At 40.9% G+C, this 18,138-nt stretch overlaps 1 protein-coding gene across 1 annotated transcript in view; it reads right to left on the reverse strand.

Moving 5' to 3' along the window:
* Positions 1-1,902: 1,902 nt before the first annotated feature.
* The window catches only part of RASGRP1 (RAS guanyl releasing protein 1), a 78,968-nt gene continuing 62,732 nt past the window's right edge, over positions 1,903-18,138 (reverse strand). The window contains exons 11-17 of the mRNA XM_028119593.2: positions 17,263-17,367; positions 16,325-16,434; positions 15,538-15,682; positions 14,784-14,820; positions 13,875-14,027; positions 12,228-12,613; positions 1,903-4,481 (exon numbers count right to left, since the gene is read on the reverse strand). Coding sequence (XP_027975394.1) covers positions 4,347-4,481; positions 12,228-12,613; positions 13,875-14,027; positions 14,784-14,820; positions 15,538-15,682; positions 16,325-16,434; positions 17,263-17,367 — 1,071 coding nt within the window. The 3' untranslated portion in view covers positions 1,903-4,346. The remainder of the gene's footprint in view (positions 4,482-12,227; positions 12,614-13,874; positions 14,028-14,783; positions 14,821-15,537; positions 15,683-16,324; positions 16,435-17,262; positions 17,368-18,138) is intronic.

Here is an 18,138-nt window from a genome sequence, read left to right on the forward strand (position 1 = left end):
CGTAATTAAAACATTCTTTTCAATAGCTATGAATTCTGAAAAATAAATAATTTTTAAAAATATTTAATCAGACTACTGGCGTATAGTTGCTGATATAGTAGGGGTTTACAACTACTTTCAACTTTTATCACTCAAGGTTTGTGGTAAACAATGGTAGAAACATTAATTTATCCATTTCTGTAAGATTTCCTTGTACCTTCACCGGAGTGCTGTTGAGTTATCCACTATACTCACTGTAAACCTTATCCAGTTTTATCACTTGCTCCTGGGATCATATTGGAGCTGGAACCACTCCTATTTACACATTCCCATAAACTTCACTTCAATGACAAGCAGGGTGATCTAGACCCTAGTATCTTTTTCTTCCCTGAAAGGTAGGATTTTCATGATATTCTTTTTTAAGTAAAAATTTGTTTTGTAGAAGAGTGTGCTGAGCAATAGCTAGACTAGCAATAGGCAATTTGGGGCTTTGATGTCAACAGCCATAATGTGAAAATGTTTTATGAATTGAGTGCAGTACAAATGCAGAGTATGATGAATGGTATTTTACTGCTTCCTACAATCTAAACCTTTTTATGGGCCTCCTCTTCATTCTTTTTTGCCCGGTTCTCAGTTTCATTTTCCCCTATTACCTCATTTATCCCCCCCCCCCTTTTTTTCTTTTACCTGCCTTAGTCTAGCCTTTGGTATCTTAATAGCACCTATGGACATGACTTTACTGAGAGATTCTGGGTTAAAGTAACTAATCTCTTATCTGGACCTTACAAAGAATGTGTGTCCCCATCCATTTTACACATAGGTCTCAGCAGAAGGGTGAGATGTTTGAACCTGTGGCCTTGTGTTCTGCAGATCAGGGGAACCTTGCTTCACTGAGGAGAAAAAACATTTTAAACCAAGAACACTTAGTTACCTGTATTTTTGTCAAAAGAAGGTGTGATAACCCGGAAAACATTTGTGACCAGGAATGTTCTGAGCAATGAGATGATACCTTATAAGAAGCACAGGATAGATAAATTTGGGATGGAATCTGGGGATGAAAGAAAGGAGGCAGTTTAATCTCTCCTTCAGGGTCAGGTTGTCAATGTGACTTATTTTGTATGAAGTGTTACGAATTGCCAAAAGGATAGATGCACCCACATCCAAATGTACCAGAATGCATTCCATAGTGGAATTTGAGTGATTGGAATTTACCCCAACTCTTCATTGGTCTGGTTAAACAGAGTTGGCTGGGGATTAAGAGGAAGTCATAGCTATCTCTTAATCACTCTGAGTAGTCATGAATACATATGAATTGCTCTGGGTGGTCTACATTGGACTGAACTATATCAATTTCATGCACAACTTCAAAGTTCTTTACTTGCTAGTTTTCTTAGAACTGTTGGATTAAAGACAAAAGCTACAGAGAAAGGACAACCTTAAATTTGTCTCCTTCACTCTTAAGTTATTTATAGACAATATTTGGGGACCGCTGTAAGTCCTTATGCAGTAAGATAGGAAAAGGTTGAATATTTCTGTACTGTTACTTCATGTTATAAAAAGATTGAGAAAAACTTACACTGAATAATTGCTTTGCTTTTCCTTCCAAGAAAACCCAGTTTGGTTAATAGAATAGGGGAGTGGTGTCAGCTGTGGATTATAGATTTTTCTTTTTTTTTTTAAGATTTTATTTATTGACAGAGATACAGCGAGAGAAAGAACACAAGCAGGGGGAGTGGGAGAGTGAGAAGCAGGCTTCCCGCGGAGCAGGGAGCCCGATGCGGGGCTCGATCCCAGGACCCCGGGATCATGACCTGAGCCGAAGGCAGACGCTTAACGACTGAGCCACCCAGGCACCCCTCGATTACAGATTTTTTAAGAGAAGCTTCTACATACTCATGAACTAGAAGAAACACAAGACAGCTGTGTGGTAGGGGTCCTAATGTCTTTTATCATATAAATATTACACAAAGAAAACTTACATTAGGTATCAAAAAAAAACCCTTTACAATCTGTACACTTGTTTTTTCCTTGCAGTTCTTTTACATTATAGATCCTTAGAAATTCACAAACGGTCAGTAAAAAGGCAAGTCAGTTACCAAAGAAAATGAGAAGTGATGTTGCTGTTGACAAAACAAGATTTGTCCTTGTTTTGACAGGTAAATATGTGCTCAAACATATTTCAAGTCAGTATAAGACATAAAAGTTTGTATCCTAGGCTTGACAAACCAAAAATTTTTTCCAGATTATTTCTGTAGATTCTACTAATCCCATGTAGCTCAATGCAGATATTAATTTACATGCTATTCGTCTTTGGCCCTTGCTGGACTGTAAAAACTTGTGATAAAACTGCTTCCTGTCCATTTTAGTGATAAATTCTGGAATGCTTGAGACCCTCTAGCCATATTAATTTGACTGATGAAGGGAGCTCTGACCTTTAGAATTCTAGGATTACAGATTAGGTACACAGGAGTTAGCCTGGGGTCTGTATTTTGGATGGAGGGTAAGGAGAGTGAAAAATTGTGTTACATGACTATGTTTATAAAGAAATTGAGCTGCACCACCTTTGGTCTGTATCAGAGGGAAAGAATAATAGTGAACATGAATTTTAGAGATTACCATAAATTCATGTTTGCTACTTACTTATGTGGACAAAGTGCTTCTTATATACGAGGTGATGGACCTAAGCATCCTGCTCTGGGAATTTCTGAGTTTGGAATTAGGAAAGGGTAAATTGTGTGTAAAGTAATTCTTTAAAACACTAACTGAAAGCCACTCACTAGTTTTGTCACCAAAGCTCAGTACAAGGAGGTATGCAAATGGAAACCGGTCTTTCATCAGATAAACTTCTTAAATGATCTGAATCCTCCAAGGAAATTACACTGTATATGCTTTGTATTCTGAATAAGATTTGGTGGTGTTGGTTTTAGGTTTCGAACTTTTAATTGTTGAGATTATGTTCTTGGCAGCTGGTCAACTTGCGTATGAATTTCAAGTGTGCTTGGTACCAAGCTTTCCAAGCATGGAAGGTAAGTTCCCCTCCAAAAGAAAATGATTATATGAACTTTTTAGAGAAATCACATAGATTGGGAGTTTGTAAACAGTTGCCCAGACAACTAAATGAGCCCATTTATCATTAACCTTCATTAATAGAAAACTCATAGGACTCTTAATTGTAATCTTGCTAAACAATACATTTTACATTGTGAGCAATTTCTTTATCTTGTAACAAACTAACTTTATATTTGTGGATTTGTGTAAATGACAAAGTTGTTTAATTCATCTCCATATTTTATGAAGGAGGAAACAAAATTCCAAGTCACATGCATGCTTGATATTGTATATACATAATATATACACATATACACGTTCTCAGGTCTTATTGAAGCCTCTGATCCAATTAGCTTATTTCTAAATAATATTAATAGTGAAGACAGTATAGCACAAAATCAGTTCAAAATAGTTACTTCAAAAAAAAAAAGATGGCACATGAAAAGTTAAACAGATTCTTTCAAAAGGCCATAAATTCCTAATTCTATCCAATGTAGATATATGAGGACAAATACCATGTTGGCAGGTTTTTTTTCGCTACCTGGCTGGTAGTATATTAGGTGGTATTAGCTATGTTTCCAGGTGTTTAGTTTGCCTACTTATGACTGTGAGACTAACACTGTGAGTTGACCTATAATTGGATAATGTCTTAGTCCCCTCCCCCACCCCCAAATTTGTGGCTCCATCTCTAGAAGTTTACTTCTAAATAGATACCCTCATGTATGAGCATGAGCCTAGTGAGGAAGGAGTGGGAGAAGGCTAATTGATTAGCTATCTGAGGTAGTGAAGTGGGAACCGCATTCGAAAAGAATGCTGGAATATAGAGGAAGTGAATCTATTTTTGGAATGTGAGTCTCTTCCCATGGTAAGCAAGCTTTGGATGGAACAAAATAAATCTTTCAGTTCACAGAAAACCCACAGAAGGAAGCAAATTAATTTTCCAGGGATTTTAGTTCTGAGGAAGTAGTAGCTACACAGGCCACATAGGAGAAGCAACCTTGTTAGAAATCTGTAGTCCTATTTTTATCAAGCTGTTGGGATTAGTCCCAGGGGGAAAAAAGTTTATGGTGTGAATGGCAAAAATTCTGCATTCTTCAGCTTTCCTACCCTTTGACTCAACTGACTGGAAGAGAAGACAGTTCCACTCATGAGGAGTCTTTCAAGTAAAAAAAAAAAAAAAAGTAACTTGCTTTTCTGTTTTAAAGTACCCTTTTAAAATAACTGGTCGATCTAAGGTTCCCCAGGTGTTTGTGTTACTCATTTTAGTTAAGAGATCTCTGATATACTCCTCTACACATTGTGCTCCTTCAGTTTCTGGGCTAAGAACAGTGACCGTGCTCCATTTGAGCTAAGACATGATTGCTTCTTGCAAGTTGGAGGGTTTCTATTTTCTTCTGTGCATATTTCAGTTGGATCTTTAGAGCGTCATTATCTGCTTTCAGGGTATTTATTTCCTAAAGGGAAAGGAGAATGAGGTATGTTAATAAAGCAGCAATGAATAGCAAATCAGTTACAATACTGGGAGTACTACACTTGATTGGCATTTTCTCTTCACTGTGGCTGAGAATTAAAAACTATTTTCAAGACGTTTATTTTGCTCTGAATAGAAAATAACAAGTTTAATGTCAAGTGAGCATGTGCAAACAGCAATTAGTTTTTGTTATCATATCAAAGATGGCTAGCAGGCGGAATAAACCATTCCCAGACAAGAGGTGGATATAAAACCTTTGGATGCTGTATAGTGGGAGACCTAAACTTGGCAGAAACGGAGTCTCTCGTCAGGTCTGAGGTATGAAAACAGTGACTCAGAATACTGTCATATGAAATACTATAGTTCATTTAGTCTTAAGTTTTTTCCCCCCAAATCACTGAAAACTAATGGACTCCTTGGATAAGGAATTTTTTCCTACCCCCTAGACTGGGATCTAGTTATCTAATTTTCTGCGGCAGTTGACTTCCAGGCTACTGCCTTTTTTAAATTGAATTATATTTGACCTATGACATTGTATAAATTTAAGATGTACAACATGTTATTTTGATATGTTGTAATACTGCCATTGTAAAGACAATCAGCACCTTTCATTGTTATAATATCCTTTTTAGTAACGAATAATTTAAGTTCTGGACTCAGCAGGTTTGAGGATTATAGTACGGTATTGTTTATTGTTCACTGTACCATGCATTTTACCTTTCAGGCTTATTTACCACTCGTTGTAAGTTGGTACCCTTAAACAACATCTGTACCTCCCATCCTCCCTCTGGTAACCACCATTTTATTTTATTTTATTATTTTTATTTATTTGAGAGTGAGTGAGCAAGAGAGAACACAAGCTGGGGGGAAAGGCAGAGAGGGAGAAGCAGCCTCCCCGCTGAGCAGGGAGTCTGATACGGGACTCGATCCCAGGACCCTGGGATCATGACTTAAGCCGAAGGCAGACGCTTAACCAACTGAGCCATGCAGGCGCCCTGTAACCACCATTTTAATGTTTTTCCAAGTTTGGCTTTTTAAAATTCCATATATAAGTGATGTCATACAGTATCTGTCTTGCCTCACTTAGCATAGTGTGTCTGAGGTCCATCCATGTTGTTGCAAATTCCCTTCTCATGGCTGAATGATACTCCACTGTGTGTGTTTATATACACATTATCGTCCATTCATTGATGAGGTATGGACACTCGGGTTGTTTCCATATCTTGGCTATTGCAAATAATGCTGCAGTGAACATGGGGGTGTATCTGTCTTTTTGAGTTAGTATTTTTGTGTTCTTCAGATAAATACCCAGAAGTGGAATTGCTGGATAATATGATAGTTCTGCTTTTAGTATTTGAGGAACTTCCACGCTGTGTCCTATAGTGGCTGCACCAATTTACATTTTCACCAACAGGGCACAAGGGTTCCCTTTTCAGCACATCCTAGCAAGCACTTGCTATCTTGTTTTCTTGATGCTAACCATTCTAACAGGTGTGAGTTGATAGCTCATCGTGTTTTGATTTTGCATTTCCTTGATGATTAGAGATATCGAGCATCTTTTTATGTACCTGTTGGCCATTTGTATGTATTCTTTAGAAAAATGTTTTAGTTCTTCTGCCCATTTTTAAATCAGATTTTGTTGTTGAGTTGTATGAAATCTTTATATAATTTGGATATCAACCCTTTATCCAGTTTATGGTTTGCAAAAATTTTCTCCCATTCTGTATATTGCTTTTTCATTGTGTTCTTTCACTGTGCAAAAGCTTTTAAGTTTGGGGGCGCCTGGGTGGCTCAGTAGGTTGAGCGGCTGCCTTCGGCTCAGGTCATGGTCCTGGAGTCCCGGGATCGAGTCCCGCATCGGGCTCCCTGCTCGGCGGGGAGTCTGCTTCTCCCTCTGACCCTCTTCCCTCTCGTGCTCTCTCTCATTCTCTCTCTCTCTCTCAAATAAATAAATAAAATCTTTAAAAAAAAAAAGCTTTTAAGTTTGATGTAGTCTCTATTTGTTGAAGAGACTGTCCTTTCCTCCTTGGGTGCTCTTGGTGCCCTTATCAAATATTAGCTCACAGTATAAGCAAGTTGTAATTCTGGGCTCTCTCTATTCTTCCATTGGTCTATGTGTTAGTTTTTGTGCCAGTACCATACTGGTTTTATTACTGTAGCTTTGAGTATAGTTTGAAATCAGGAAGTATGATATCTCCAGCTTTGTTCTTTTATGGTTCCATACAGATTTTAGAGTTGTTTTTTTTTTTTTTCTATTTCTGTAAAGAATGCTATTGGTCTTTTAATAGAGATTGCATTAAATTTGTAGATGGCTTTGGGTAGTATGGACATTTTAACAGTTCTTCTGGTCATGAACATGGGATATCTTTCCATTTGTTTCTGTCTTCGATATCTTTCAGCAAAATCTTGTTTTCATTGTACAGATCTTTCACTTCCTTGGTTAAATATATTCTAAAGTATTTCATTGCTTTTGGTGCTATTATGAATAGGATAGTTTTATGTCTTTTTCAGATATTTCATCCTTCGTGTGTAAAAATGCAGCTGATTTCTGTATGTTGATTTTGTAGCCTGCAACTATACCTAAATTTTTGATTAGTTCAAACAGTATTTTGGTTCTTCTGGCGATTTTATACATACAGACTCATGTCATCTGCAAATAGTGACAGTTCTACTTCTTTCCTGATTTGGAAGCTATTTATTTCTTTGTCTTGCTTAATCACTCTAGCTAAGACTTTTAGTAATGTGTTGAATAAGAGTGATGAGAGTAAGCCTCCTTGTGTCTTGTTTCTGATCTTGAGAAAAAAGCTTTAACTTTTTTTCTACTGAGTATATTAGCTATGGGTTTGTCGTTTTGGGCCCCTATTATGTGGGGGTCTTTCTGTACCCAATCTACTGCGGTTTTGTGTTTTTTGTTTTGTTTTTTTTAATTTGAAAGGGTGTTGTATTTTGTCAAATGCCTTTTCTGCCTCTGTTGAGATGATCATGTGGTTTTTCTTTCATTTTACTCATGTGATGTATTACATTTATTGATTTGTATATGTTGATCTATGCTTGCATCCAAGGGATAAATCACATTTGGTCATGGTGTATAATCCTCTTATATGTTCTTGAATTTTGAGTTTGATAATATTTTGTTGAGAATGTTTGCATTTGTATTCATCAGCAGTATTGGGCTATAGTTTTCTTATGGTGTCCTAATCTGGCTCTACTATCAGGGTAACGCTCTTCTTATAAAATAAGTTTGGAAGTATTCCCTCAATTTTTTGGAAGAGTTTGAGAAGGACTGGTGTTAATTCTTCTTTGAATGTTTGGTAGGTTTCACCAGTGAAGCCCAGTGTTGGGTGCATATATATTACAACTGTTATATCTTGTTGATGTATCAAACCTTTTATCATTATATAATGACCTTTTGTCTCTTAACATTTTTGGCTTGAAGTCTGTTTTGTTTGACATAAGTATGGCTATGCCCCATTTTCTCTGGGCTTCTATTTGCATGGAGTATCCTCTTCCATCCCTTTACTTCGAGCCATTATGTGTCTTTAGAGCTGAAATGAGTTTCCTGTAAGCAGCATAGAATTGGGTCTTATTTTTTATCCATCCAGCCACTCTGTGCCTTTTGACTGGTGAAACCAATCCATTTATTTTTTAGAGTGATTATTGTTATGTAAGGACTTACTACTGCCATCGTATTTGCCTTCTGGTTGTTTTCTATCTCCATTTTCTTTTTCCCCTCTATTTCTGTTTACTCTTGTAAAGTGTGATTTTTCTACGGTGATTTGAGCCTTTTTAAAAAATGTTTTACTTAAATTTAATTTACTTAAATTCAATTTAATTAACATATATTGTATTAGTTTCAGAGGTAGAATTTAGTGATTCATCAATTGCATACAACACCCAGTGCTCAGTACATCAAGTGCCCTCCTTAAGGCCCCTCACTCACTTACCCCATCCCTCCTCCCCTCCAGCAACTGTCAGTTTGTTCCCTATAGTTAAGAGTCTCTAATGGTTTGCCTCCCTATTTTCCTCTTACTTTATTTTCCTTCCCTTTCCCTATGTTCATTTGTTTGGTTTCTTAAATTCCACATATGAGTGAAATCGTATGGTATTTGTCTCTGACTTTGCTTAGCATGATACCTTCTAGTTCCATCCACATCGTTGCAAATGGCAAGATTTCATTCTTTTTGCTTTGTGATTACCATGTGGCTTACATGTAAAACATCTCATAATTAAAATAGTCCGTTTTAGCTTGAAATTTTATAGGTGACCAAAATAAAGTGCTATCCACTCTTCCTTCCCTTTTAAAATTTTTGACATTACAATTTATCTTTTTATGCTGTGAATTCATTGAGAAATTATAGTAGCTATAGTTATCTTTAATGCTCCTTTCCTTAGGCCTTTCTCCTACAATTAAGAGGTTGAACACACCATTCTAATATAGTTACAGTTTTCTGATTCTGCTTATTTCTCATCATTGCTGGAGTATGGTGTACTTTCATTTGCTTTTATGTCACCAAATCATTTCAGCTTGAAGAACTACTTTCAGCATTTCTTTCAAGGCTGGTCTAGCGGTGGTGAGCACTTGCAGTTTTCGTCTGAGAAAGCCTTTATTTCACGTTCATATCTGAAAGGTGACTACTGGATGAAGTGTTCTTCCTGGCAGTTTTAATACTTGGTCATTTCACTCTCTCATGGCCTATAGAGTTTTTGCTGAGAAACCTGCTTATAGCTAATGGGGTTCCTTCATAGGTTTCTCTTTTTTCCCAGTTTATTTCTCCCTCTCCCTCTGCCCACCATTCATGCTCTTTCTCACTCTCTCAAAATCTTTTAAAAGAATAATAATAATTGGGTGGTCCATTACCTTCTTGGACTTGTATTCTCCAATTTCTTCTCCATGTTTGGGAAGTTCTCAGCTATTATTTCTCTAAATATGCTTTCTGTTCCTTTTTCCTTCTATATTTTTCCCATCGTAACTGATAGCTCTTATAGGGTTTCTAAACTTTTTTAAAAATCTTAGTTCCTCTTAATCATTTCTAAATTCCTGTCCTCTAGGTTGCTAGTTCTGCCCTTGATCTGCCTTATTTCCTAAGCTTTCTAGTGTGCATTCTTCATCTCATTGAATTCTTCAGCTCCAGAATTTGTCTGGTTCTTTAACAATTTCAATCTTTTTGACAAAGAACTCCTGTTCATTATTTTCCATAGTTCATTGAATAACCTTTCTGAGTTTTTCTTGTAGCTTGTTGAATCTCTTCATAACAGCTCTTTTGAATTCTTTATCAGTTAGATCCCAATATTCCATGCCTTTGAGTTTGGTTGAATTCTTTTCTCTTTGTGATACCGTGAGTTTCCGTAGCGTCGCACGAAATGTGCCTCTGCCATCGTATTTGAAGTAGTAGCACACACCTTTCTTAGTTGTTTACTTTGACTGTTACCGTGCAACAGACTGGCATTTAAAGTCCTTTTGTTTTTCATAAGGTGGCCACATACTATAGCTCAGGTTTTGGGTTTCTTTTTACCTAAGCCGGCTCTGGTGCTGCACTTGGGAGCGTGCATTAAAAAAGTTGATATATAGAGTACTGGCGGTAGAGGTGGAGGGCTGCCCACGGCATGATAGGGGGATCCTCGAGTGGGGGTACTCCCAGAGGTCCATGGGCAAACCTGCTGTGAAACCCTGAGGGAGATGTGTTCCTTCAGTGCCCTTTGTTACTCTTATCTGCCTCTTTCCCTTTCCTCTCCCTCCCCCTAGTCCTGGAGGTCCTTCCTTAGAAACCTGGGTGCCGTTGGAGAGAAATGAGTCCTTCCAGCTATAGCCTATGCAGCCAGGGGGCCATTCACTACTTTTGCTTTCCCTGTCCTCTGTGAGGGAGGAAGCCCAGTGCAATTGCAGTGTCATCCTGGGCAGGGAGGCTGACTCCTAAGATTCTCCTCAGCCTCTGCCCCCAAACTCTTCTCGGTCTGGCTCCGTTCCCAGTGGGACCTCCACAACTTCTGTATCTTCCTTGCATGTCCGACCTGGTTCGCACTCTCCAGTGTTGCTCTTGCCTGCTCATGGCAAGACGGAGATGGCAAGACGGGGTGGAGCAGGCTCACCACCTCCCTTGGATCTGAGGCCTAGCCACCTACTTTCCGGAGCACAGGCAGGTACAGATCTCCTGGGTATTCCGTGAGGTCACTTTTTGTTTGGTTATGAATAACCAGTTTGTTGTAAATAAAAGGGGAGAGCAGGAGGGTACAACTCCCATTGCCATGATGATGTCTCCAGTCTTCTATGAATCCAGTGTTCTTACATTATACCATATTGATTACTCCCTCCCTGCAAGTGTAGGCAATTTCTGGGTAATCTGGATACAATGAGTTGTTTCTCAGTGGAAATTATCTAGATTGTTTACGTGCTAGGTAAATGTGTTCCATGATAATAGAGTAATTATTCACGATCTGAGGCAAACCATAGAGAGCATGGAATCCTGCCTTGTATTTTACAGAGGACTAAGTATGGCACAGTATATCTGGTATTAGCATCACACATGTAATTTGCTTTTGACAGTTTCTACCCCTGAAGAGAAAGGGCTTTGTGTAACCCACATTTTGTCACCTTCTGATTGACTTGATTCTTAAAGCAGGTCTTAAAAAACACTCTGAGCCAGAGAATACCTTTCATCCAGAAAATCTGTTATTTTTTTCCTATGTTCCTCCTAATATTATGTTCTTTGTTTCAGGCACCAAGCCAAGAGTTTCACATGTATTGTTTCCTCACATGTTTCTGTATTCCAGCTTCTAGGAGTCTGACAGGGAAGGTACAACACTGAGAAGGCAGGGGATTCTGAGGCCCTTTTGGGCAATTTCACTATGTAATATGTGGAATTATTTAAGGAATTCTCGCTAGGTGGATGTTGGTTTTGTGTTTGTACTGCTAGGCCTCCAAAAACACATTGCCAACCTTGATGTTTTAGAAAAAAGAAAACCGTTAAGGATCTAAGCTTCCCTCTCTCTAAAATGACTTAAAGTTACCTGACACTGGTAGGAAACCCTTGGAGCCAGCCCTCACCCTGAGCCCTGTACTCTAAACAAAAGGAAGTACATCAGTTATTGGCCCTACAGAACTGAGTATTAGGGCAACTGCCTGTTGTCCCCTTTCTTATCCTCTTTTATTATGCCCTTTTCTCTAACCTTGGAACCATATTCCCAAACTCCTATTCTTCCTTTCTTGGTAAACTTTATCTTTTATAATGCCTTTATGGGGCACCTTATAATTAGGACATTGTAAGTTGAACAGAAGGAAAAGCAACTCCTGGTACAGTTGTTACCAGTTTATAGATTACATTCAACTGTGCATCTGCCAGATACTGTCTAATGATGTATACAGAAGATCAGCACCTTCTCTTACGTGTTTGAGTTTCATTTAGAAACAGGGCTGTGGGGTCAGCACAGTAAAGCTGATTAGTAGAAACTGTCTTTTTCTCTCAAAGCGCCTATTGTGAACAGACTTTGGGTCCTGGCACCAACACGTTGAAATGGCAATAGGGAGCCCAGTATATCTTGTTCTACTCATGTAATGTGAGACATAGCCTCCACTGGTTTGAAAGAAAGCCAGAATCCTTTCTTTTCTTTTTTTGGCTTTATCCCGCTAGTAATCAACCTGGTCAGAATCTTCAGCTTACATGTTCTTCCCCGGTTCAGCCCCACTTCTCTGAGAGTCTGAAAGAAAAAAAAAAAAAAAAAAAAAGGAAGGTACCTGTTCCAGCTCTTGGTAAGTTGGGAGTCTGAGATGACGGAGATCCTCCTTCGATTTTATGAGGGATTCTTTATTCTCCCACTTGACAAAAGCCCGCTTTCTGACCAAGACGGGGCTGGGGCATGGAGATGTGGGACTGGGAAGCACATACAGAGTATCCTGGGCTGTCTTCCTTGGGGAGGACAGCATCAAGGGCCCGGAAGGACCCTCACTGCCAAGCCACGGCAGTGATTCTGTCTGGGTGGCCTTGTGGGTGACAGTCCTCTTCAGCCGAACAGAAATCTTCTGTGAGGACACTCCCATGAGCATGATGGTCCGATCTTTACTATCCTCACTGTGTTCCACGGCCTCCCCATTAGGGAATGTGAAAGGCCCTTCCTCAGGTGCTGTAGAAAGATACAGGACATATTAGTATTCTATCTCAGAAAAGCAGAGACTCAGATGAGACCGTTCTTATAGGAGTTCCGTGGGCCCAAAGTGGACTCCTTTTCAGGCACCCTCTTCAGGGGGTGAAGGGGCCTGAAGTGCAGGTGCTTTGCTGGCGAAGCCACGGCCACTGGTGCCAGGCTGCATCTACCCTGAGGGAAGGACATTTTTCTATTTGCACAAAGGTTGTCTAGAGGACTTCAGTTGCTGCAGATTAGTTGAAGCGAGGCCCTGCTTCAGTGCTGTAGAGAGAAATGGTCCATACAGATTTTCTGTGGACATTGGGAGGGGGTAGCTCTCAGTGTTCAAGTTTTGGTCCTCTTGCAGGTGGCCTCCAGGAGCTGGTAGGAATTTTCTTTGGGACCTGTTTGTACAGTGGGCATAGCTTAACTGTGAGGGGGAAGTTCCAGCTTTGTGGAAGTGTGTCTCAAAATGTGTTGCCCTTAACATTCTGGTTTTCTCTCAGCCAACACCCTTGCCCAGGACCCAGCCTGGATATTAACCATTAGGAGTAATTTCTTGGAAAAGTAAAGAGTGGATATATTTGAGATGATTGGTAGGTTGTAAGACTATTGTTTTGCAATGACTCAACAGTAATTCTGGGCTGTTTAAACACATCATTTATAAAGAAACAGATTTTAGATTCTGTTGAGTCTTTCATTTAATAAGGATGAAAAAGTTACCTTCCAGGATTTGGGGGAAATGAAATGATTATATAAAGTGTTTTTTAATCTAGTAAAATGTTACATATTTTTAATTACTAAACTTTGTAGCCAAGACATTGGATTGGTATAGTCAGAGTGGCTTCTGGACAACAAAAAAAGTTATCCAATTGGCATTTATAATTTGAACCAACAGTTCTAATACTAGAAACCTTAGGAACATAAATTGACATGAAGTATCAGAATATTTAAGTTATATTTACCCTAAAAGAACAACCCTATATTTTTGGAATATTATGCATGATGATTTTTTTGTATTTCGCATTTTACAACCAGACTTTCATGCTGCTCTCTGCCACCTTTCTCCCATGAAAATTTGTATTTTATGTGACAGAACTGAGGTCCCCAAAAGTGATATGTAATTCTTGAAACGTGTCTTCCACAGTGGTGTCTGCAGTGGTTTTTATTAAGGGGGAAGGACAAAGGTAATCTTTCCTCCCTGAAAACTTTATCCTTCCCACTTCATTTTCCAAGAGGAATGTTCTCTGTGCCTACTTACCATGGAGCAGGTCTTTGGCTCCCAGTGAGCAAAGGTTGGATGTTGGCCCTGCAGCGGTGCTGTTCTCTGTGGGAGCTGCTGGGTTCTTGGTTCGCTTCTTGCACTCAAACACAACCAGATCTTTGCACTGTTTGTGGCAGTTCATCCCGCAGTCTGTGGACGAGACACCCTGGTCAGGAAGTCTTTCGCTTTCTTCTCCAGAGTCTCAAAACCACATTGGTGCCGTGCTTTCTCGTCACATGTGCCTGTCCTAGTCTGGAGCTGGACACCTGCTATTCCTAATGAACCTAGTAGCCTCATTTGGTCAACTCTGGATCTCACAATCTTGTTGCAACCCTTATCAGAACCAGAAGCACTGTCTTGGAGAGAAGTGGTGTCTTAGTCATCCTGCGTATACTGCCTAATTTACAGAGAGCCCCCTGGAAGCTCGCAGCTCTTACGTCTTACTCTTTCTTCCTTGCCATAAAGTCACCTCTCTTTCACTCCTGAATTTCTCCAGTTAGAAGGAAGGACAGTTAGGTCCGGAGGAATCCACTGGTAAGAGGAAAGCTGGCAAGGGCCTTTGTATGTAAAGACTTCTGTTCCCAAAGTGCCCTTCTTTGGAGACCCACCTTTCCATGACCATATGAAAGCATCATCTCCTACCCGCCATCCCCAGGTCCAGGACAACCCACACAGAGAGAGGACCTCGCAGGGAGGAGCTTCATAACTGGTCGCTCAGGCATTCCTCTTCTCTGTGGTGGCAGTCACTGTCAGTGGGCGCTCTAGGGAAACCAGTTTGGGAATGAGGCTGGGAGCCGTGCTGAGAAGTTGCGGATTCAACAGACAACTCCTCTGGGTAAAAAATGCTTTATTAGGAGATCCTCTGAGACCAGGCAAAACAACACAGTCGACGAAGCTGAGCCTTACCTTTACATCGATATCCTTGTTTGATCACTCCCCAGAGCTATGAGAGAGACGAGAGATGGTTAGAGTACCAGCCATCATTCATCTGTCGGTATGAGGCTAGACAGTGGCATCCATTCTTTATTTTCCTTCATTGTGCTTTCTTCCTCAGGTGGGAAGGAAACCTCCTTTATCTTCCCCATCTTAACTCTCCTGACCTTAAATTGCAAACATGAAGAGTTTGTGCTGATGAAAGATGTGCGAGAAGCTCACTAGCATGGACTTAGGAGGCCTTCCTGAGGCCTGAAGTAGATGAATCAAAGAACAAACTAGTTTCTCGGGACTCCAAACTAGAGAACAAGCATACAGAATCCTGGGGTCGGTGGAGGGGGGGGTGGTCAGAGAGGGGCAGAGCCACATGACTTCTTAAAAGCCATTCCTTTTGAAGGGCAAAGGGCAGGGATGTCTCATAATTTTTTTCTCTCACAGTGGCAACAGCATATGACTATAATTACTTAAAAAATATATCCTCAGTTCAATGGTTTTTACCATTTGTCCCAGGCCTCATAGACCAGAGGAAGAAATCAGTCCGGGAGAAATGGTAAAGATGAGTTCAAGTAAAAACCATGCATTTGAGAATGAGCTTATTCTAGGTGTTTGTTTAGGCTTTAAGCTGGGGTGGTTGATAAGGGTGGTGAGGTCTCTGCTTGGCTTAATCACTTAAATTGTCTCATACCCCTCCCCAAGTTTAACCTAAAGCATTCAGAGAACAACTTACAAATCCAGCACAGTTGTCACAGAAAGTAGGTTTCAGGTAGGTGGTCTCTTGAAAGTTGTGAGGAAAGCCCAGGCCCAGTTTGGAGTAGATTGAGCTGGCCCTCATGAAGTAGGCTGTGATCTCATCTCTGCTGATGAGGCCTTCCCTGCCAGCAAGGGACAGACAAGGTGTGAGTGGGGTCTGGGGTAACAAGAGTGGCTTCTAGCCTTTGTTTTTACCCTTGTGTGGCAGGTACAGTACGTAGTGCTGGGGACTATTTCCCTGAGCCCTGCTCTTCAGTAGGGATGCATGGATAGCACGTCATGCGTAGGTGAGAAGGCACTATTCATTTCTACAGAGGTGTTCTTTGGCTAAAGTAGGTTTTCCTAGCCAATTTAAAGACTCAAAAAAGAAATGGAAACTGTACAGGGAGAGAAGTGCCTTATGCTGTGGTTTCTGACTTTAGACAGTACATGACACATAACTGGAGCCCACCAACCATCCCTTTGATTTCATACAGAGAACCAACATAGAGCTTATGTAACCTTCTGAAAAGTAAATAGACAACGTATTAAATAATTATTTCTCATAATCTGCAGAACCAAGCAAGAAGGAACACTACTACAGGTTTTCTTATTTAGAGTTGACTATTCCTTAACGGGCAGATTTATGAAATCTTCAATTCTGAGGCATTTAAAACACACGTGTTTTTCATGGTCTGTTGTCCAAACGAAAACCAGACCAGCACTGATTTGATGATTGCTCCCTTAGCACCAAGAGCCTCCTATGCCTGTACACAAATGCTCACCTGTCTTTGTCCATCACACAGAAGGAAAAGGGAAAACTGGCAGCAATCTTTTCAAACTCTTCTTGAGAAATGTATCCATCCTGGTCATGATCATAGTTCTTGAAGACGGACTGTGGAAAAAAAGGAGTTTCTTTGGTGATTACCAAAGCGAAACCAGCCATTTCTCCCTTGAGCCAAATGACAAAGGGTTGGAACGTCTGATAAAAGCCTCTCCTCAGCCTGAATGAGAGAACGAGGAAACGTGCTCCTGAAGCTGCTGCAGAGAAGCAGCAGGGCACATGGCAGGGCTGCCCCGGGCCCACATCTGCAGGGGGCCAGGGGCTGGCGGGTCCCTTAGCACATTGATGGTGCCACCTCCCTGGCCACTGGGTGCTCCTCGCTCCTTGCACAGGGGCTGTTCTCCCTCTTCTCTGCCCCCCTTACAGTGCTTCTGCTAACAGCCCAGCGGGAAGTGCTCCTTCCCTCTCAGTCCTCCACTGCCCATGGTTCTGTCACCAGCTGGCTCTCCCTTTTCTCTTACTACACTGGATTAGAAACACAGAAGTAGGTATCCCTCCTCCACAGTAACAGTGAAGAGAATCAAGAGGGCCAAAATTTTCAGTATTAGATTCTCCTTATTATCCTTACTTAAGCTTTTTCTGATGCCTCTCTGCCTCCCAAATCAACTGCCAGCCCTTAAATATATGCTCTCCTACTAGGTCTTCAAGAGGGGGCACACCGCCCCCAACATGAGGCCCAAGTGTGTTTGCAAAACGTAACTTGTGAACTGTCCTACAGGCACAGTATGAGAAGCGGTTCCCTGTGCTCACCAGGAACAGGTTTCAAGTTTCCCCTCTGTGTGTTTCTGCCACTGTGGGCACCCCCTCCCCACCCTCTGCATATAAAGCTAAGCCAGGCTGTGCCTTGCTTTTGTCTGCTGAAATAACAGCTGTACTTACATCCACCATCCTCTGGACGTGTTTACTTATAGTCTTTGGGTCCGGTTTGGGAGATACTCCAGAGGCCCAGTCCACCACTACTGGTGGTTTTGAAGGTGTTAGTGGCTGAAATGAAATATTCAGAGAAATCCCCATGACCAGAATGCAGTACAACCTACAGCTCCTTCCTTTCCCACTACCTGATGGCCACACTGGACAACCGTCAGCTCTGTGCAGGGGCAAGGAGCTGAGAGCCCATGTGGAATTGAAATCTACAATCGTCATCTTGGCCAATGCAAATGTTGTGCTTCACAGCTGACAAAGTGCTCCTCACATAATATTCTCTTCATTACAGAGAACTCAAAATTCTCCATTCCCTCTGCATTATTAAACCTTTTGTCAGCAGAACTGCTCTCAGCAGAACTACAGTGGCTCATTTAAATTTCCTCTCTGTTCTCTTCTTACTAAAGCCGTAGATGAGGAGAAAAATAGCTGAAACACAGGCAGGACGACACAAGGAAAGAAGTCTGAGGCTTGGACACCTGGAGACGGGCTCCATTCCTAATTTGAGACTTGGCCCAAATGAAAATCTCTTCCAAAAATGGGAGAATGTACCCTTTCCATTGAAAAGCCCTCTAACACCCTGAAGATGGAACCTGCCAAGTATTTTTAGTGAACAGCTTTCATTACGGTAGGAGCTAGAACTTGATTCTTCTGTGTAGAGGCAATGCAGTCTAGGCACCTGAGCAGAGAAGTTGGATTACTGAAGCGCAGGTACCTCCCCGCATTGAGTATTACGTGTTTGGGGGTTGGGAAGCTGCCCAGGAGACTGGGCGGTGGGGGGTGGGGGTTCCCGGACCTTCAGAAGGCAGGCTGAAATTTTCACCTGCCTGTAGG

This window comes from Eumetopias jubatus, unplaced genomic scaffold (genome assembly GCF_037043125.1).
Source record: "Eumetopias jubatus isolate StellerSeaLion01/CBP00866 unplaced genomic scaffold, mEumJub1_p1.0 scaffold_7, whole genome shotgun sequence".
NCBI lineage: Eukaryota > Metazoa > Chordata > Mammalia > Carnivora > Otariidae > Eumetopias > Eumetopias jubatus.